At 30.3% G+C, this 23,653-nt stretch overlaps 2 protein-coding genes across 3 annotated transcripts; one reads left to right on the top strand and one right to left on the bottom strand.

Annotated features, from left to right (window-relative positions):
- Window positions 1-13,150: 13,150 nt before the first annotated feature.
- LOC130442426 (uncharacterized) lies at window positions 13,151-19,278 on the bottom strand. 2 transcript variants are annotated; one of them, XM_056776523.1, is made up of 8 exons: window positions 18,898-19,278; window positions 18,543-18,694; window positions 18,318-18,477; window positions 16,989-17,606; window positions 16,377-16,664; window positions 16,174-16,282; window positions 15,056-15,233; window positions 13,151-14,899 (listed from the first exon to the last, which is right to left on the bottom strand). In XM_056776523.1, exons 1-7 carry the CDS (start codon window positions 18,950-18,952, stop codon window positions 15,056-15,058), a joined length of 1,560 nt encoding a protein of 519 aa, XP_056632501.1. In that variant the 5' UTR covers window positions 18,953-19,278; the 3' UTR covers window positions 13,151-14,899. The 2 variants fall into 2 exon arrangements, with proteins under 2 accessions (XP_056632501.1, XP_056632500.1); XM_056776522.1 differs by having other exon boundaries at window positions 18,543-18,712; window positions 18,898-19,138.
- On the top strand, window positions 19,277-22,039 carry LOC130442427 (POC1 centriolar protein homolog A-like). The gene has a single exon (XM_056776524.1). It carries the CDS (start codon window positions 19,678-19,680, stop codon window positions 20,593-20,595), a length of 918 nt encoding a protein of 305 aa, XP_056632502.1. The 5' UTR covers window positions 19,277-19,677; the 3' UTR covers window positions 20,596-22,039.
- The last annotated feature ends 1,614 nt before the right edge of the window (window positions 22,040-23,653 follow it).

Genomic DNA, 23,653 nt, shown 5'->3' with positions numbered 1-23,653 from the left:
AATAGTACTCTGGGGTTCTGAACTATCTCACAATTGTAGGTTTGGTCTTTCTGCTTCGTTCGCGTCCAGGAGTAGTGTTCTAGAACTCTATAATCTTCAACAATCACAGGTTTCTTCATTCTATTTCTACTATTTCATAGTAGGATCTAGTAGTGCGTGGTCGTCACTACTTTTTTCACAAATAGTATACATTTATCATATTTATGTTTGTTTCAATGAAATTATTCCGTTTAAACTTTAATTTACTATTTATACATCCTTCATAAGAACTGAAAAGGGGTTTATTAACTGTTTTTCAAACACCAACAAGAAGGTTTATAGAAAAATGTATAGAAAGTGACACATGCACTATCTTTGTATTTAAAAAACTGGCTTTTATTACAAGAAGATGAACGCGGATTGCTTGGTATGAATAAGTTAAACGATTGTCATGGGTTTGAAGAGTTGGCAATTGTGAATCAAAGTTATACTTTTTCTAATGATACTTCCTACGAGGATGTATTGAGATCTAATTAGTCTAGACCAGTTCTATGCATAAACAAAATATTTCGTTACCATAGAAACGAACAATAACTTATTAGAAGTGTCAGTGTAAAGTTTAACGTCAAAAAAGTAAACCAGAGTTACGCAATAAATTAGAAGAAAAAAGATGTACACCGAAATTGTGAAAATAAAAAAATTGGAATATCGATTTACGAAGATATATTGGAAAATTCTTAGCCTACTATAGAACCAAACAAAATTTCAATGTCAAAATATTTTATCACCCAACATATTCTCCTCTTAATTGGATACATTTATTACAGCGAACCTGCAACTTTAGACTTTTCAAAAAAAATGTTTCTTCTTGCACTGCTAACCAGACCTCCACAGCTATTATTACCTGATCGATTTTTTAAGCTTTTTTTCAGTTGAGGAAAGAGATGTTAGTCGGACGAAGCCAAATCTGGTGAATAAGGTGGTGTTCTAGTGATTAAAACCCAAAATCCCGAATTTTTTGCATGGCAACATGAGATTTGTGTACAGGGGCGTTTTCCTGCAAAAACAAAACAACTTTGGATTACTCCATGGCAATCCCAAAAAACTGAAGCAAGAACTTTTCCAGCAGATTTTTGGGCATGAAACTTGGAGAACCAGAGTGTCGCCATTCCATCGATTGTTGTTTTGTTTCTGGATGGTAACAATGTACCTAAGTCTCATCCATAGTAAAAATTCGATTTAAGAAGTCTACATCGTTTTCAAATCAAGCACAGATCGGACGCGATGCTTCTACCCTTGCACGCTTTTGGTCAAGATTCAAACATTTGGGGATACATTTTACAGAAATTTTTCTCATTTCCATTTCTCATTTCCATATTTATGTGAACTATATGATGAACGCGTTGGTATGAAATATTCAGTGCTTCAGATATCCGTTTTAGCTCAATTCGACGATCTGATAAAATCATGTCATGAGCTGCATCGATACTTTCGGTGGCCTTCCCGATCGGTCATCATCTTCAATGGAAAATTTATCTCTTTTGAAGCTTGCAGTCTAATTTTTGACGGACGCATACGAAGTATTACCAAGGGTATTATGCATATCTTCGTAAATCTGCTTACCTCTTAACCCTTTTAAATACAGGTAGTTGATGATGACTCGATACTCCAATTTTTCCATTTTCACAATTTCGGTGGACATGTTTTTTCTTTTAATTTATTGCGTAACGCTGGTTTACTTTTTTGACGTCAAACTTTACACTGACACTTCTAATAAGTTATTGTTCGTTGCTATGGTAACGCAATATTTTGTTTATACATGGAACTGGTCTAGGCTAACTAGATATCAATCCATCTTCGTATTTACCATTATCATTACCATTTTGTATAACCGGAAGGAGATAATAGACAATTATGTTATATAAAATATTCAGCTGCCTACAATCTTTATTCCTTGTCATATATTGATTATCCAATTCGCTTTGAGAAACGTTGTATTTCAGGTACTCTTCTATGTGGATCTTGGTTATGTTTGGAGAACTTAACAGAGTTGCACCCCAACGTAACGTCTAGACTTACTGAATGTCTTTTCAATATCGAACATGCTAGAAAAGAAAACTTGGAATATTGTCAATTTGGAAGTACAAATATTAATTTAAAACTAAGTAGTTTTATATGCTTTTGTACAACAAAGAATTCTCACAACAAATTACCAGAAACTATGAGAAAGTATGTCAGAGCTGTAAGCTTACTAGAACCTGATTACGAAAAAATCGCTGAGATTATGTTATGTAGTATAGGAATCAAAAACTCCTTGTATTTATCTAACAAAATATGTTTTATCTTTAAAACAACACAAGACTTGTTATCGGCCAAACAAAAATGTTATTTTGGATTGAGTAAATTAATAAAGGTTTTGAATGAAATTGAATCGACTACAAAAGAAAATGTAGACGTGAATGAAACTGATAGAATTGTCTCAGGTCTAATTAACGTATTAGAAAAAGAAATAGATATGGATAATCGTGAAGAATTTCAAACTATTATAAAGTATGTTTTCCCAAGTAATAATAAGAATTATGAAAAAAATATTTCAATCAAAGAAATTGTGGAAATATGCCAACAGAATAAACTAGAAACATCTGAGGACTTCTGTTCTATAATTTCAAATGTAAAACAAATTTCAAATGATAAATACACTATAGTAATGGGAAAAACCTGTACTTCCAAAACTACAATATTAAAAGTATGTCAAAAATTATCGGAAGTTATTGAGGAACAGAAAATTCATCTCCATTTCATTGTTCCAAATTGTTACCATTACCGATCTCTTCATGGATACTTAAACAGCCCTCATGAGTGGATTGACGGACTAGTGACGTCGATTTTGAGAAAAAATATCGATGACAATCCCCACGTGCAAAATTGGATAGTATTCGATGGAGATATTAATGAAAATTGGATACAAATCATTAGGTTCAAAGACAAAAGAGTATATTTGGAATCTGGTGAAGTTATAGAGCTTGGAAACTTGAATAAAGTTGTTTTCGAAACTGATAATCTGCAAAATTGTTCTCCATCTGTGGTAAGTACAATGATTTATTCTATTTGAGATGTTCTAACACGTTTTCTATGAAAAAATACTCTTGACACTTAAGTATTAATGACTTCAGTTGGTATGTCTGATAGACACCGCGTCATACTGTCTCTGTCAACAACACAATTACAAATATATGTACAAAGTAGAGTATCACTTATCGACTATCTTAATAGCTTCCTAAAAGACCGATCCATCCAGGTCATTATCAATGGACACACCTCAGAAACAATCTACTTGACAAATTCGTAGACAGCAACAGATTACTACCATCAATACCCATCTTGAAACCCTTCTGGGGTAGGGTGGAAGCAATCTAATTGAGTTCAATACAGCAAAGACCCAAGCTTCCGCATTTACAAAGAAGACCATCAACGCAAATTTTCTTGTAAATTGTTGACGTTGAAAGCAATATACTCTAATATAGTCACATGGCCGAATTAGCTTATGCAACTTCACAAAACCTAAATTCGTTTATCTTTAGATCTGACTCTGTTTCACCGATACCACCACGGCAGATGCTCTTCCGATCTGTCCAACACAATCACACCTAGAGCAGTATATGCAAGACCTACTGGAGAAGCAGACGTGGCCTAGGATCCTCGAGTTCGCCTGCAGACGCCCGGCAGTGTAAGCCTGTAGAATCAACTACTAAGGCACGTCTTTTCCGAACACTACAACCTACTAAAGTTCAAGGTCTTTATCCACTGGTATCTCCACACTCCAGACACCATTCGAACTACGCGAGTGTAGTGAGGTCACTGTCTTTTGCTTGCTTTTTACATAAAAAAATAATACGCAATACATTTGACTTGATCTAAATGAGCAGTAGGTTCAATTAAAACCTATTAAGGCAGAATTCTTATAGCTATCTTGCTTTGATCTTTTGATATTGGGTTTATAAGAATTTAATCATATTGTTTGTTCTTTTCACTTTTTTCACTATTATAATAGCTAATTTTCATTTTTTTTAAACCTAGCTCTACACATTCCAAAGCTAATTTCAAATTGCAGATTTCCCAATCAACCGTTATCTACGTAAATCACGGGATACCGATTTGGAAAGCTTTAGTAAAATCATGGACTAACTCATGCACTTCGGATTGGATCCAGGGTTATCGTATTCAGATAGAAGACATATTTTATTGGATAATTTCAGCTAGTTTAGATTTTTTCGCGAATCATTGCAAACAGCTCTACGAGTTGAGCGAAATCAACTTGGTACGTAATATGATTGCCATAACTCAAATGTTCTTAGACGACGTTTGTAGTATCAATAAAAAAGAAGAAGATTCTAAGAATTTATCGACTTGGATACAAGCTACTATCATCCAAGCGGGAGTGGTAGGCTTAGGGGGGTTACTAGATATAGCCTCGAAACATAAGTTTGATGAATTTTATAAATTATTATGGAGAGGACAAAATCCGTCTCATCCTTATCCACATTCATTCGGAAAATTAGATGTTAGTATCCCACACGATGGTCTTTTAGACGAATATCAGTATATTTATAAACAAAGGGGTAATTGGAAACTATACCAAGATTTATTAAAAACGGAAAAAATTGTAGAAAATGTTTATATGTGTGAGTTTCTAGTACCTACAGTAGATACTCTTAAATATTCTTATATACTTTCTCTTTGTATAGAAAATAAAATTCCTATTTTATTATTCGGTACTAATTGTACAGGTAAAACTATATTAATAGAAAATACGTTGAGGACTAAATTGGACGAGCAACTATATGAAATATCTCACATTAATTTTAATATAAATTTCCATGCGCGTAAAATGCAAACAATGATATTCTCAAAAACCAACAAAAGGAAACATAACATATACTCACCTTCTATGAATAAGAATTATATTGTTTTTATTGATAACATGAATCAATTAGTACCAGATAAATATGGAACTTTCAGTTGTTTGGAACTTCTACGACAACACGTGGATCATAAAGTTTGGTACGATTACGAAAATTATAACAAAATTCAACTTAGCAATATGAATATAGTAGCAGCTATGAGTGAAACCAAACATTTATTCAACTCAAGATTTCTAAGACACTTTTGCGTATTTGGAATTAACGAACCTACAGAAGAAACCATAACAAGAATCTATAATAATACTTTATTACATATATGGAAAAAAAACGGTTTTCCGAGTGATATAGGAAATATCGTAAATAATATAATAGACGCCACATTATTTCTATACAAAAATATAATAACACGCAGTAGACCAACATTAACACGTAGTTACTATAATTTCGATTTGAATAGTTTCTCAAAAATTATTCAAGGCTGCGCTTTGTTAAAAAAGGAAACTTACGATACGAATAAAAAGATTTACGTCAAATTATGGATCCATGAGGTTTTTAGAATATTCGGCGATAGATTCCATCCATTAGATAATAATTTACTTGATAATGACGTTAAAGAAGCTATTAATATATATTTTAACGAAACTGGAGAAGATTTATTAGACATTAATAAAATTATCTTTAGTACTATCCAAGATAAAGAACATTTTAAATATGAAGAAATTGTTGATCTTAAAAATATTATCGATATCATCACAGATGAATTACATAGATATAATTACGTTAATAAGGTGAAATTAAATATTAATTTCTTCGATTACGCGTTGGAAAAGTTATTAAAAATTTGTAGAATATTATCTTTATCACCTGGAAATTGTTTATTCTTAGGATTTAACGGATTAGGGAAATCCGTATTAACGAAACTGTCTGCTTTTATTTATAATTACAAATTGTTTCAACCGACATTAACACAAAATTATACTATAGAAAATTGGAAAGAAGAAATCAAATATGTGCTTAAAGAAGCCGGCGCTATGGAACATAAAACCGTGTTTTTAATAAACGAGAAAGATTTAAAAGAAGATAAGTTTCTACAATATATAGAATCTATAATAAAAGATGGAAATGTTTCTCATATTTTCAATTTAGAAGAGAAACAAAGTATTTTAGAACTAGCACGCTTATCAGCACAAGGTGGAAATAGAAACCTCGACATCAGTAGTTCTGCGGTGTTTCTACATTTCAACAAATGTTGTAAATTGAATCTACATTTAATACTATGTCTATCGATGAAACCAAAACAACTAAGAACGCGTTTACGAATCTTCCCAGCTCTACTTAAATGTCATATTATGTTTTGGGACGACTGGCCTGATCAAAGTCTACAACACGTAGCCGATATAATGATTAAAGATTTACAAATAGATGATAAAATTAAATCAATCGAAACATTGGTTTACTTCCACAGAGATTTTCAATTATTCGCTAAAACATCTTTTAATTCTTTATATATATCATCAGCACGTTTTATCCACGCTATAAAATTATTTATAGAACTGTTAACTAAAGAAAAAATGTGTATAGGAACAAAAATTAAGAGATTTTCTCAAGGTTTAGCTAAAATATCTTACGCTTCTAAACAAATCCTGAATATGCAGAAAGTATTAGCTGAGTACAAACCACAATTAGCCGAAATGACAGCTAAAGCTATCGAAATGACTAATGAAATAGCATTAGAAACTATTGAAGTGGAAAGAGCTTCTGAACTAGTGAGACAAGACGAAAAAATAGCTAGCGAACAAGCTATCGTAGCTCAAATATTAAAATCTGAATGTGAATCTGAACTAGCACAAGCTATACCTATATTAGAAGACGCGATATCGGCTTTAAATACTTTAAAACCTTCCGATATAACTCTAGTAAAATCGATGAAAAATCCACCAGATGCTATAAAACTAGTAATGGCAGCTGTGTGCGTTATTAAAGACGTCAAACCTGATAGAATACCAGATCCTAGTACTGGTAGAAAAACATACGATTACTGGGGACCCAGTAAACGTATCCTTGGCGACATGAATTTTTTACAATCACTCAAAGACTTCGATAAAGATCACATAAAATCTGAAATTATGATAAAAATAAGAAAAGATTTTCTACCTCACAAAGATTTTAAACCACACGTTGTAGCAAAAGCTTCAAGTGCCGCTGAAGGTTTATGTAAGTGGATAATAGCGATGGATATGTACGATAAAGTAGCAAAAGAAGTAGCGCCGAAAAAAGAAAAATTGAGAAAAGCTGAAAGAGAATACGCCGAAACCGTAGCCGTACTTAACGAAAAAAAGGAAGAAGTAAAAAGAATAGAAGAAAAATTAGCGGGATTGAACGCTTTATTAGAAGAAGCCAATAAGAAACAAGTAAAGTTGCAAAAGGAAGTTGATATTTGTAATAGGAAATTAGCAAGTGCGCAAAAGTTGACAGGAAGTTTGAGCGAAGAACAAATAAGGTGGAGTGAAGCGGTGGAAAATTTAGAAAAAAGAAATGAAGTGATATTGGGGAATATGTTATTAACAGCAGGAATTATAGGGTATTTAGGACCGGTAGATTCTATAAGAAGAAATAATATAATGAATAAATGGAAACAACGTATATTAGAATACATTCCAATTTCGAAAAGCTTTTCCATCGAACAATCTTTTTCGGCACAATTAAAAATGAGTCGGTTCAAACTCGGAGATTTCCTTAGGGAGAACTTCTTCCTACAAAACATCATAATAAACGAATTTTCACAGCAATTTTCTTTATTTATCGATCCAGATTATCGGAGTTTCACTTGGATAAAAAAAATTGAGAAAAGAAACAAATTAACAGTAACCACATTTTCTCACGAAGATTTTTTGGATAAACTCACAGATTGTATCGTTTTAGGAAAACCAATCCTCATCCACCAAATTAAAGACGTCATTCCACTTTTCCTCTACCAATTCATATCGAAAGAAAGTTACGAGAGCAATGGAAAAGTTTTTGTTTTCTTAAACGGAGAACATATAGAAGTCAATATAAAATTTCGTATTTATTTAATAAGTAACTTACGGAACCCCAAGTTGTTCCCAGAAATGTATAACAAACTTACAATTATTAACTTCGTAGCAACTTCTGAGTATTTAACAAATCACTTTTTAAGAACTGTAGCTAGAGTGGAAAAACCGGAACTGAGAAAATTTAAAACAGAAACGTTTTTGAAGAAAAGTAAATGCGATGCCGATATAATTAAAAAAGAAAAAGAGATTCTAGAAACATTGTGCGAATCTGAAACTGATATACTGGAAGACGACATTTCTATAAAAATATTAGAAGAATACAAATTAGTTTTAAAGACTTTAAGAAACGATTTTTATAAATATGAACAAGCAGAAAATGTTATAAGAGATTTTATGAATCAATATACAAGTGTAGCACGTTTCGTAGCTGATTTATATATTTATGTAACTAAATTGAGTTCATTGAACTTTATTTATAACTTTTCTTTCGATTGGTTCAATCATTTGTATTATCAATCGATTATAAACGCAGAAAAATCAAAATATGTCTTAAAAAAGTGTGAAAATATCAACAAAAACTTCCTCTATCAATTGTATAAATCACTCAATTTCACTTTATATCAAAAAGATAAATTTCCAGTTTTAATTTTTTTATCTATATGCGTTCTAGTGTATCAAAAAAAAATAAGTGAGGAAGAGTTGATGTTATTTTTCAAAAATTGTGAACTGAATTGGGAAACTTTGAAATTACTAGAAAATATACCAGTGTTTTATAATTTTTCTTTCCATTTTAAAAACAATTTTCCGAGCTGGAAAAATTATATATATTCTAATAGTTTACTACCAGAACCTTGGGAATCGAAACTTAATATTTTTCAAAAACTTCTCCTAGTGAAAATATTCAAACCTAAATATTTATACGCAGATATAAAAAATCTTATAAAAATCGAACTCGGCAAGGAATTTATAGAACATTTTCAATGGACAATTGACGACATTTACAACGAATCTTATAGTTTATCCCCAATTTTAATAATACAAGAAGGAAACGAATTTTTAGAAGACCTGTACGTGTTGATAAACAAAAAAAAAGTTAACCATAATTTTCGATCTTTCTGTTTAAGCGACCAATCTTCTAAAAAAACTACTTCTTTATTAAAAGAAGCACAAGATAACGGTTATTGGTTGCTTTTCCGAAACTGCCATCTCGACAAAAACTGGTTACAAAATTTAGAACACGAATTAGTCAGTATGGATTTTGAAAATACAAATGAAAATTTCAGATTATGGTTAACAATTGAACCAACCCAATCAATCCCTTTAGAACTGTTACAAAATTGTATTAAAATCGTATATGATGAACCAGGAAGTTTTAAACAAACCGTTCGTAAATTTATGAACAAAAAATATATATCGGATTTTTTTTCGAACGGTGTACCAGGAAAACAAGAAATTTTCACAAAATATTTATACGGACTCGTTAATTTCCACAGCGCTATTTTACAAAGAAAATCTTACGAAAATCCCTTCTGGAATCCGACATATATTATAAATGAAATTGATTTAAGAACGTCTATAAAATTATTACAATCAGCTATAAGTGAACGAATTATAGACGTAGAAAAAATATTGTTCATCATAGGAAATTATCAGTATGGAACTCAATTAAATAACAAATGTGATATTGATTTTTGCATTAATATGTTAAGTGGATATTTAAATGCAGAAATGATGAAAAATAGGAATTATTCTTTCGGAAATGTTGCTGGATATAGTTTACCAAAAAAATGCGACTATTCAGATTATTTAAAACTAGTAAAATCTCTACCGGAAATAGATAACGTCGAAATATTTGGAATTAATAAGAATTTAGAAAATATTCACAATACCAACTTTATTATAGCCACAGTAAGATCAGTTTCTGAACTATTCAATGCCAATAAAAAAGATTATATAGAAGAAAACGAATTCAAGATTATATCTAAAATTAACGATATATTAGATCATCTACCAGAAATGATAATAAACAATCTTTTTGACGAATATTTCATTATTCAAGAAATCAAAACGTATAATAATTTAATAAAGATTATATACAATTCTTTGATTTCGGTTAGAAAAGGTTTGAGTGGAATTGAAAGTATATCGGATGAAGTAGAAGAAATTGCTAACGATATTTTAAGAACAAATGTTCCGAAGTTGTGGAAAAAACTGACTTGCTTCGAAAACGATTCATTATGTGAATATATACATAAATTAAAAGAGAGAACAGATTATTTTAAGCAATATAAAAAGAATGTTTTCTGGTTAGGAGCTTTTTTATTCCCAAAAGCTTTGTTTAGTAAAATAAAATTCGATTTCACGTCAAAGTATCAAATACCTATAGAAAAAATCGATTTTTCAATTGACGTAATTGAAAATTTGGACTTTTACGATACTGATGACATAAAAATAACAGGTTTATATAGCACAAACGCTTTATGGGATGTCACTAAACGATCTTTTACTGAAACTATTTCTAGTTATTACAATCCTTTTCCAACTGTTATACTGAGACATTTCGATATTTCAAATATCGATTCATCGAAATATTCCGAACTAGCATTATTTCAAACTTGTGATTTGAAAATTTTTGTTTATAATCTCAAAACTCCCCATTTTAATAACGTTAAATATTGGAAAATAAAGGCAACAAAATTGTTAACGTATATAAAATAGAGAAAATAACACGTGATATTTCAAGTACAACCATATGAACGTTCAATTAATGAAATTAAATCTAACCTATAAATCCAAATCCGTTCCCATAAAGGCAAAATGCACAAATTTCTATAATGGCGTGATAAAACCTTTTTTTATCGAAAATACATTCATAGTTAGCACTTAACACGTTACTTTTTCGCAGTGGAACTTCTTTTGATACATTTTGGATTGTGGAAAGTATCTGGAAGATGTCTCTAAAACGATTGAGATGCTTCATCTTCCCTAGTGTCTTTTTTCATCTTTTTTGTGTCTTGATGGCATCATTCACATCATCTAAATTTTCTAGAAAGTAGTTGAGATGAAAATGAAGAAAAAGAACTTTTAAGTTTATTAGATAACCTAAAGCTGGAAATACTTTTATGTTATTGCCTAAAAAATTCTCCACAACCTATCTAATGGCAATCTAAATAATTTTCTGTATACGTTTTTCTAAATATCCTTTTAATTTTATTGAATACTTTCTTCAGCACGTTTTCATTTTTTGTTTGTGATAATCGCTTAAATCACTATTTGTTTCAAATTTGTCTGGAAATATATGATTTTACTTTTTGATCTTGCAACACTGTATTAATATTTGAAATTGTGAAACTATTATGTTGTTTGCTTGTACCAGCACTGTTCTAATCAACCGGTTTTTGTGAATTTTATTGATTTTTAGAATACAAATTCATGCAGGTAAAATAAACTGATAACAAACTTTTCCTTTAATTAAAATTGAAAGACCTATTAACTGCTAATCTCTCTAACTTTCAATCAAATGTCCTTTTTACTTTTTCTACGAATGACATCACAATCTTCAGTTTTCTTTCCATTTTAATTTTCTACAATTTAGTTTGTTACTGTGCTAACATTCCGTTTAATCCCTATACCTTGCTATTGTCTCCAAAACCATCTAAATAATTTTCTGCGTATGTTTTTCTAGATATTCATTTTCTTTGATTCAATACTGTTGTATATCCTTCTTTAGCGATATTAATGTTTTATTCCCCAAACTTTTTTGAAAACCACTACTCTTATGTACTCGTCCACTATATGGACCGTAAAGCCGGTTCTGTTCGATTAATTCAATAGAATCGAAAATTTAGTAGACGCACCGGGTATGAATTTCCGATAAATAAAGTGGAAACCTTTGATATTGTTTTTTATAACTCAATTACAATCCGTTATAGCGGTTTTGATAGAATTAATAGGAAGACATTTTTGTTTGCTTACATTCTAGAATTCTAATTCTTTTATTCAAATGAATTAATATGTAAATAATTAAAAAAGTGTTTAGTCTTAGTGTATAATTTAGAGAATTTTGGGTTGGTGTATAAATAAATTGAATAAGTAAGAAAAATTATATATAAATTCACCCCACCGTTTAAAAATAGTTTAAATAAATGAGAACAACATTATATTACTATTCTTTTTTCAAATTATGTCTAGAAATCTTTTACCTTTCAATATTGCAACACTGTAATATGATTATTTGATGAGAATATTTAATTCTGGAAAATTCGAACAATACGTTGTAACCTAGGATTATATATTGTATATTTTTACAATAAATTCATTTGTGGCAGTGCCTTCCAGCTTTTCCACCTTTCTTATTCATTTTTAACGTCGTTCATTAAAAAGCTGATGGCGTCCAATTTAATATCAATTGATCACTCCACCAGTTATTTAAATACCTCAACTGATGCCGAATACCACTTCCTGAGTTAGAGTCTCCTGCCGGGGAATTAAGGTTATGACCTACTAGAGATTAATAGGGTTTGCCCTCTTGTGATTGCTTTTTTACATAACAAATATCTTTAGTTCCAAGATCAAAAATAAATGATTAAATGAAGTAAAGATATGAATTTTACTAAAATGAATTACTACTATGCTATTGAAGTGAAAAAATTGTGTTGTCGAGATTAGATTGAATAGAAACTGGTTAGTGATTTGCGTCGGAAATGAGTTTCTTCTGAGGTGATCCCTGTGTATTCTGCCCAACAGTAATTAGAAACTAGTATTAAAAGCTAACTTTATTAGCTTAATTTTACAATTGGTCTTTTTTGTCTCTTCATACATTATCTGGCAGTACCAAATTTTTCCAGGACATTTATATCGACACCATGTTTAATGTAGACACTTGATCGAAGTTCCATCTGCTAAATCCGATCATACAATAGCTAGATGATGGGAGATTTCATACTTTCAATAAACTCTGTTAACTATAGATACATTGTTGACTTCCACTTCTCTGGTTTATTTGTACCTATGTTTCATGTTAGATCTATAGATAATCTATATGAATCTCTATGAAAAAATAGGTAAAATTATGCAGTTATTGGTGGTGTTCTTGAATTATCCCTTGGAGTGTTAAATGTGAAATACCGATGCACACGTCGATAGTAAAGTACCATTTGAGTGTAAAGGTAAATCAGAAAAATAATTTGTTTCGGAAAATAGTAAACAAGTTGATAGTTGGTTTAATAATTAATTTATTATTTCCACTACTCTTATATATATAAAAAAAATATGTTCAACATATGTATACATAATGTAATATATTTATGACTAAGCCAATTTGAATAGTTGAATCGCCCTGCGAAATCAATTTTGAACAGCCAATTAAAGTTTCATACACTAACTCTACCTCTCAGTAATATTATTCATATAATTTGCATTTTCATCTGATTCCTTGGAAAATCGATCATCTCAAACGGATACACTTTTTCAATACTAAGTACCTTTGACCATAGTTTGGACAAGAAATCAACAAAAAATGCGTTATATCATATAATTGTCCAAACACATGTTATAAACTATCACATATTAATTATAGATAATTATTTCATGAATATATTGTGACATAATTATGGCAAAGCTTTAATGTACAACTTATTTTATACAAAAACGGTAAAATTACTAGCTATCTCTTACAAATTAAGTTTATACAATTTTATTTTGGAATAAATTAATTTCAATATCAGTCTGATGATTATATTAAGAGTTAATATTTTATTACATACAAGCCAATAATTACGTTGGAATTTTTGAAACATTAATGGCATTCATAGAAAATACACCATTACGCAATTCCACTATCTGGTCCTTCGAGCCTTGTAGCGGATTCATATCTAGTTCAAACGACTAGTCAGTGTAATTGTGTGTTAGTGTCAATGCCAATAATTCTGCTGTGGCTAATAAGAATTTTGTTTATATTGTTACAAAGTTTCATTAACACAATGTTGAAAAAAGTTATCACAGAATAAAATAACAATATTGTATTTATCTTGATTTTTATAGAGTTGAGGTTTCCAACCCATAGAGAAAATATTGTAGATAAAGAAAGCGAGGTATAGTAACTTGGTATACCACTCTCTACTTCTTTTTACTCTATTCTGATTAGAACGAAATGATGTCGAAATTTCAAGTGGTAGGAATTGCAGAAGATGGATAATAACAAGTGTTGCATTTATTGTAGAGTACAGGGATATAGAGAGTGATAAACCAATGCTTTTTCTCTTTTGTCCAATAGTACAATTTCCCTTATACTCCACTCACTCTTTACATCTTTAATATTTTATCTATGTTCCAACTAGAGGTCACCTGAAAGTTTGCAAAATTTTTCCAAAAGAGCTCATTAGAAGACCTAATAACATTAGTAAAAACAAATTATTTCTCAAAATTCTAAGATTTCCTTATAAATTTTAAATCCTTATTGAAAGCAGTTTTTCCAAATTAGGATTCTTTCAGAATACTTGCGCTTAATAATTATATCAATAAAGAAATATAAGACCAAAACTTAAGTTTTAGTTAATTTCATTTAAAGCAAATTAGACCTTAGATCGCCTGTAAATTAATCTTCCTTTCATCTTTATGCATTCTCCTCCTTTTTAAATTGATTTCATCCTACAATTATTACTATTTTTTCTTTATTCAAAAATTATCGAACCTGGTCTAAATGTTAGAAACCTCTACTCTAAAAACAACTTTTAACCAATATTTTTCGTTTCTTTACACCTTTTCTACATAAAATACATGAAATAAGCTTATTTAAAGTTTGTAATGCAATAAAATAAGAAAATAGCTACTAAAATCCTTCTTATAGATAAAATATACAGAAGAACTTTTTTTCCAAGTCAGAATAATATATTAAAAATATTGTATTTTTCCTTCATCATCCAGATAATGATCTCTGATAACATCTTCATCAAAATCCATATACTGCGACAAAAATAAATAGAAATCGATTAAAAATTTTTAATAGTTTTCCAGTTTAAAACCTTATTTTACTATAAAAGTGGTGAATAATATGAAATCGATGAAAATGAACAAAAAAATTTTTATAATAAGGAAGTTTTTCAAGTTTTTTGTACTCACTCATGTCATGCTACCGTATTTACTACCAGGAGGCCATACTGGAACTTCTGAAGAGCTAGGCGTCGGGGTTCGTGTAAAAGCATTGGATATTGAGTCTTTGAGCCTCTCTCTAAATGTTTTATATTCCAAATCGGTGTATTGTTGACCGAAATTGAAATCAGCCACTTCTATTATAAATCTAAATAAAAATACCTTTAAAAAACACATCTCCTACCCATAAGAATAGAAACAAAAGTGTACAGTAGGTTGATCCTTAAAAACATTTCACGAAGCACCCTCTTATTTTGTTCGATGATGTATAAAAAGAATTCAAGAAAAATTTCAAGTTAATCAAAAATGTTCTGATGATCTATACCTCCCTTTAAATGATTGAAATGATTTTCACTTTTCTACACTGAAAGAAATACACACCAAAATTTAATTTATGATAGGCAAAATTAGTAAACTACTTCAATACAATATTAGCACCTATCATTTTAATCATTGTAATGGAAATCTGTGTTTTGAAATGTGTTTCATCAACAGTGATTTTTAAAAAGTTAATTTTTTAAATGTTTTTATCGGTCAAGTTATAAAGAATATTTTTTTAAAATCAAATTAAATTGACTTTAATTTAAAATGTAAGCTTTCATTTTATACTGCTATACTATCAAGACATTTAAGTATGACATCAAGTAGAATTTTAACAGAAAAAGAAAAAATAATGACCACTATGAAAGCGAAGAAAGGATAACGAAAAAAGTTATAGAAGCGATCAAATGGATAAAAAATTGAAAAGCTGCGACAAAATAATACCTGGAGTATTAAAAGGGAGATAACACTATAGAATTATTTACAAAAATAAGCAACATACCTAGGAATAAGGCAAAGATACTCAAAATTACCAAAGACAGTTAAATTGGTGGGATCATTTAGAAAGAATGGAAGATTTAAGACCAGTGAAAAAGTATGGAAAGCAAAAACAAAAAAATAGGAACACCTAAAGCGATGTGGGACAAAGTAATTGGTTCTATACTTGAGAAAAGGGGCATTACGTTGATAGAAACAAAAATAACATTTAACAAAAAAGAACGGACAAAATTAACTTAAAAATAAATCAGTGCTACATATATACTCACCTAGAACGATTTTGGAAGTAGTATGCAACTCCAAATACAATTAGGACTACAGCTACTAAACTAAAAGCCACCGGAACCACAATGACTGACAACTGACCTTGTTTTTTCACTGAAATAATTATTTATATATAATATTATTTAACATATAAATCAATTTTTTATAAAAACAAACAAACTGTAAAATATTATGCATATTAACTAACCTTTGTAAATATTAACAGTTACTGGTGTTACCACTTTATTGATGTCATTTTCGATGATGATCAATACAGTAGTTTTAGGAGAACTCAAATATCTAGATATAGTGAAATCGCAGTTATCTAACATCTCATATATATCACAAGTTTCATTACCAGTGATATTATATTCCCCTCTTCTATACTTAACACAATATGAGAAGTTTTTCGAACCGTCACATTGAATTTTCAATGATAACATGTCTCCCGGTTGGAGCCAGTTGTTTCCGGTAACATTAACTTTCGATAGAGGATCTAAAACACAAAAATCATTAAATTTCACAAAATTATATATAAAAAACCAGTATAAGATCTGGACGGGTCTTGATCTCATTCACTATCGTCCTCAATCTTCCGTAATATTTCCCATGGCTGGTTTCCAATCCTAACAAAGTCTGTTGTGACAGAATCCTTCTACTAATCTTCACTCTCAGAAAATATTTTTATCATCTATTATGTTTTTATCTTACTACATAACCTGCCTATTTTATTCAATATAGATATTGGATTTATGAGAAATAGAGAATAAATCAACATATTTATTTGACAAAAGATGAGTTAGCTACAATATTTTCTTACCTTTAGACTGTAATATTTTATAAAAATAACCGTAGGTTTTTTGCAAATCGTAATATGATCCCAATGAATAATTATGAATCATTGGAAATTGATTGTGATAAGGTCGAAAACTCCCATTTGCACAGGCCAATGATATTGGTTCAGACACAAATTTTGTATTAATAAGAGATCTCTTGATTTTTCTAGAAGTAGTTGTTTTAGATTTAGTAGACACAGTGGTTGTGGTACCATTAGAAGAAGAAGCAATGGTTGTAGTTGTTGATGTGGGAGCTGTTGTTGATGTGATAGCAGTTGTTGTTGATGTGGTAGCAGTTGTTGTTGATGTGGTAGTAGGTACAGTAGTAGTTGGTAGAGGAGTAAAATCTGCCATTACTAAAGCTTCAATCATATGCTTTTCATAGGGCAATGTATAATTGAAAGCAAACTCATATCCATTCGTGATTCCATAATAATTGCAATCGACAAACCAATATGTTCTCAATGTCACTGCATTTTGAACAAAATCTTCATCAGTTTGTTTCAATTTTACTTGATGGACAACTTCTGCTTTAGTTGAGACATACCCATTTGTTATTGTTTGGTTATGTTGTTCAATGAGAAGATCTCCATTTAGATCAACTGTTAATAAAAAAATAAAGATTAGCAATGAAATTTTTATTATTAAAACTAAATATACAGACAAAAAAATATCGAAAGAGAAATAGCTTTCAAGTCATTGTAAAAATAAAGTCTTCAACAAGTATCTCAAGAACAATATTAAAACTATTTCAGCCCAATGTATAAATCTGTTCCTTATATGGGGCAAGAAAGATTTGCAACAGATAAACTTAAAAAGGAATATAAACTACAGAAATAGTCAAAAACAGAAGGAATTGAAGAGCCTTCATCAAAAAATCGTATATAATCCACTAAATGACTCATGAGGACTACGACCTCACTTTTAAACACAGCTGCTGTAGCACTGAAAGATGCCCTTTGCTCCACTAGGAGCTATAAGATGATTATGATGAAACATTGAGCCAAATTAATTTTACAGCTCCAGAAATAGTAATTTATATTACAAATTGGAAAATGGTCTGTTAAACTACAAATGTAAATATTTATGGTAGCAATATTGAGTAAAAAAATCCTTCAAGATATTATACTTTTCATATTTTCAGTTTACTATAATTTGGAGATAAAAGTTATTTGGTAAAATATTGTCAGCCTTGTAAAAGAATTGTTAATGTATTAATTTATAAAATAATAAATTATCATGAAAAACATATAAAAAGGTATAAGAAGTAAAAAGTTGAAGAAAATTAAATATAAAGTATAGTACATATTTACCTGTAATGATAAATTGAGTCCTAGCAGAACCAATTTGGTAGCAAACATCAAGAAACCAACATCTGCTTACAACTACTTGAACAATGTAAGCACCACCTGGGTATTTATCAGCAGGGTATGTAACATTCCAGGTATCTTTTGGTGAAGTTATTTCATTCGTCTTTAAATTAAGAATAAACTCTATTAATCTCAATAGAACCAGATAATTAAATTCATAAAACAAACCTGTTTATGCTGAGGTATAGCATTATCATACCATTCAAATTGCAAGAGTTTACCATCTGGTACAAAGTCAAGTACAGTAGCACTGACATGTAAGGTAGCTCCTTGTACAATTGGACCATCAGTTTTGATTTCAACATCATAACTCGAATACACTAAAAAATTAGTAGACCCTAGATGTAAAAGAAAAGTAAGATAGTAAAGACACATTACTTATTTGAAATAATACAAGAAAATTTCATATATTCTTCAATGGAATTTTTGTATTCAAGTTCTAAAAGGGGAAGCACATACTAAATATGTAAATGAGTATTATTCAAGTCAAAAATACTATTGATAATATCATAAAATCACTTACCAAAATCGCAACACAATATATTAAGTAGTATGACTATCACAGGTTTCCTAATCATTATTAGTTTACCAATTACAAAAAAAAAGAAATTCAATATATTATTTTGTTTTTATTATCATACATAGTATCACTGTCAATCACAGAACTAGATTTTTAAGAAAGTTTAGCAGATCATATGACAGTAGGGTTCTTCGAAACCTACGATCTGATTAACTCAATATTCATCTGAATGTTGGAAAAGTAATTCGAATCCCATTCACTGTCGTTCGGAAACTGAACAAAAAAATCCATAAATTTATAAATTGATACGCGAAGCTAAAGTAATCAAAATAAAAGGTTGAGTACTATATTTGAAATTTCCCATAAGCGAAACACAAAATTGACAAAGATTATCAGTAATCAGTTGATAGATGATCTATCATTCAATTTGTTCCAAAATAGTATGATTATCCTTTTTAGGTTATGAACCGATATACTTCTGACTAAGCTATAATCTCATTTTATATTAATCAATTTACTGTGAATTTCTTGGAAGCAATACATTACTATTTTCTGCCTAGTAAATCAATGAAATTTTAGTGACGACTTCATAATGTGGGTACAAAAATATAAATAATAGTGTTTCATTAAATAACACATCAATTACAGAACATTAATTCTGTGGGATACACTTTTCGATTTTCCATAATACAGTTGGTGTCACTGATTAAATAAGAATGAATTTGAAAGGGAATAACGACAAAAGTATTTATTTTGAATAGTTCATTCTGAAAGTGCTTAATAATGTCGGAAATAAGTGAGACATTTTCTCAAGATCCTGTTTTGGTAATGAACTTGAAAGGACACACAAAGGCGATCACTGATATATCATTTAACCCGCATACCAATCAGTTTGCTAGTAGTAGTGAAGATCATACTTTAATGATATGGAATACAGGAAATAACGTACGAAGTTATAATTTCTGTGGTCATGTCGATATAATAACAGGTGTAGAATTTTCCTCTGATGGCAAATTCGTAGCCACTTGTTCGAAAGATCAAACAGTTCGTTTTTGGGTTCCTGCAGTTAAAGGAGAAACAACAGTATTCAAAGCACATACTTCCAGTGTGAATTGTTTAAATTTTTCCTCCGATGATACAAAACTTCTTACAGGATCTAACGATAAAAGTGTTAAAATTTGGGATGTATCACAGAGATTATTTTTATCAAGTTTAGTCGGCCATACTAATTGGGTGAATAGTGTAAAATATTCCCCAAATGGAAACTTCATAGCTTCAAGTGCAGACGATCATACACTCAGAATATGGGACTGTCATACTGGAAAATGTGAACAAAAGTTTGCTTCTGCTAGTAGCAATCCTACTCGGCTCGCAATCCATGCTAATAATAATACAATTGCAGCTGCAATGGATTCTGGTTCAGTTAGAGTGTACGATGTAAGAAATAATAAATTGCAGCAACATTATACTTTACACAAAGGAGCTACAAAATGTGTATCGTGGCATCCCACAGTAAATTTCTTACTTACTTGTGGAGAAGACGGTAAAGTTACAATTGTAGATGTCATGGAAGGAAGGCCCTTGTATACTCTCACTGGACACACAGGTAATGTTAATACTTGCAAATTTAATACAAATGGAACATTGTTTGCAACTGGAGGAACAGATCAACTTATTATGGTTTGGAAGATTAATTTATAATAATTATTTCTTTATTAATATTATTTACCACTGAATATTTTTTAGTAATTATCATGATATAATCACAATATCTTTTTTAACACATCAGATGCTTATCAAAGTAATGTAGACTATAATCTTTTTTGTTGTAATGCTTTGGTCACTATTTCTCAAATTTGTATATTGAATAAAGCCTTATATACTCTTCAGTATGGGTATAGTGATGAATTGAAAATTTTAAATGATTTCTCAAAATCACATTTGTCTATGTTTTTTTAAGCTCTGTACAATGTTTATTTCTCTATGGAGGGTGTAGAGGTAAATTTTTATTTATTTCCAATAGAATTTGCTCTATAAATAAGTATTGTATTGGTCGCTTTTACCATCCATAAGTTTATTCTATTTCTGCAGGGTCTCCAGAAAGTTTACTGTTGAACACAAATAACAAATGTGTTTTTATGTCTGTCTAATGTAATTTACCTTTACTAAAAGTTTCTTCTATAACAGTTAGCTATTTTTGAAAATGACTAGATTTTTGGCAGACCTACACATTTTGTACATTTTATAATCCTGCAGTGATAGATGTTTGTGAAAGAAAGATTTATTGAAAAATTTTTAGGTATGATAAGGGAAATTTGTTATAAGAGGAAGGTTTGTTTGAGTTGGCCCTCATATAGGAGAGGTTGTGTGGGGTTGTGTTTGCTGTCCTGGCTGGGAAGGAGAAAATACTAACGATCATTGGCCATAAGAAAACGAAAAGATATATATTTTTTTGTATTATTTTCGAAGTTTTCTAATTTTTTTTGGTACTTCTATAAAAATTCGAGTACTGTTTTTCAGGAAAATCCACTTCAATTTTTCATATTCATCATGATTATTTAGCAGCCTGTCTGGTCCACTGCCTCTCTTAACCTAGACGATTTTGTTTGGTCTTGCACATATTTGACCCAGTTGGAAGATATACATTCCAAATCAGCTGTCCATTTAGTCAGCAGTCATCGCTTGCTTCTGTATAATTCATCCTTTGGACGCCATTCTAGTATTCGCTATGTCCCTCTATTATTTGATATTCTTACAACATGTCCAGTCAGTTCCATTTTAAATGTGTGATTATTTTAATTGAATCATTAGCTTTTGTTCTTTTAAGTAGTTTTCATTTCGGATTTTTTCTCTTAATGTCACTTCTAACATGGATTTCTCCATGACTCGTTTTTTAATAACCAGAAATCAAATCATTAATTGATTATAAAACTTTTGATTCTGAGATACAACCTGACTTGAACAATGAACATCTGTCATCTGTTGAGTTAGAGGAATAATTTCTGGACACCCTTTATGTATACCTATATTTTTAATCTGTTTTTATGTAATCTAGGAACTCATTTTATAGTTTTTTAGTTATTTAAAGTAAAAGTTGGTTCTAGCAAGAATGTATGTGTTTTATTTAAGAAAATAAAATTTTACAAACCAATACATTTATTTTTATTAGCAATCAAAATTAATATAGCTCTATAAGCCATTCTGTTAAAATCAAATAAGATCTGTTATTATATGAGAAAACCAGTAATCCTCTTCATATTTTGTGGTCTGTTTGCTAATTTATTTGAGGCATCTACATCCAGATTAGTTAAATTTTTAAAAATTAGCATCTTGTTCTTTTGGATTTTATACATATAACCCGCACGAAAAAAGAATTTAGGTACTATACCATGTTGCCTGATCGTCAAAATAGGGAAAGAATGTTTTCAGGGGCGCATTTGAAGATTTGCCTCCCCTGGGATATTCACAATTTGAATTTTAACAATAAATACCATGAATCTCCAATTTTTAATTACTATATTGAGTAAATATGTCTATCATGTGGTATCTGTATGTTTTTAAATATGGTAAAGGTGAGTTAATTGGAAAGTCACAGATTATATTTTTAAAATAAATTTGACAAGAATTAAGTACATATCTGCATTATCAAGTTGAAAAACATAAGTAGATGTTATTTCTAATGTATGTATATTATTAAACTCAACTAATTCCCGATCCACACTCTTTACCAAGGAACGCGAGAATATGGACGTTGCGCGCGCCTCCCAGTCGCTCCGCTTCGTGTGGTGTTTCGTGCGTGATTCAAAGGATCAATCAAGAGTGTAGCTGGCTAGTACTCTTGTCGTCTCGTCTGGTCAAGGACCAGGATCGGGCTTAACAGAGAAAACCACATTTTTATACCATTTTTAGTTGGAAAACGATAACAAAAAATGTGTGATCACCAATTTCTAATACGAGGCGATATGTGTATAAAGGTCTATGGTAATCATTCAATTGAAAGGAAACGAAAACGAACCCCATTTTTGAAAGTGTAGACACCCAGAGACTTTCAATTTTAATTATCCACATATTTCCAAGTCTTAATTTATCATAACTAATTTGAGAACAAACTGAAGGTAAATTAAACAATTGGGGAACTCAGTGACGTCATGAACTAAACCTAGAAATGCAAAATGTCTTAATACCGTTAGAATACTTCTGGGTTACTTGGTGGAAACAACTCGTAAAGCTGTGTTATCGGGAAGTACCCAATTTAAAAGATTTTAAATCTTTGTACAGTTCTCATAACTTACTGTTTGTTGTACGTAAGAAAACCGAGGAAAGTGAAGATTTTCGTATTTCTGACAAGCACGCAGTGAAAATACAGGGTGTATTATATTTTAACACATTTTGAGGCAACCACGTTTCAATGTGTCGATCTTAATGTTGTTTTTCCCGAACTTTTACCACAAATTCGTGAGCAGGTCAATGAATTGAAAGTTGGACCAAGAAATATAACCACTTCAGTCATTATTGCCTTTTATACAGCGCCAAAGTGGACGATCTAATTATCCAGATATTTTGAAATCTAAATTTATCACAACTAATTTGAAAATAAACTGAAGGTAAATTAAACAATTAGGGCACTCAGTGATGTCACGAACTAGATCTACAAATGCAAAATGTCTTGATACCGTTAGAGCCCTTCTGGGTTACTCGGTTGAAACATTTCTTTTGGTAACATAAATAAAGCAAAATAACATAACCTCAAAATTACAAA

Source organism: Diorhabda sublineata, chromosome 4, assembly GCF_026230105.1.
Source record: "Diorhabda sublineata isolate icDioSubl1.1 chromosome 4, icDioSubl1.1, whole genome shotgun sequence".
In the NCBI taxonomy this organism is placed as follows: Eukaryota; Metazoa; Arthropoda; class Insecta; order Coleoptera; family Chrysomelidae; genus Diorhabda; species Diorhabda sublineata.
Note: the sequence above shows the minus strand (reverse complement) of the source record. Positions and strands in the feature narration are given on the sequence as shown.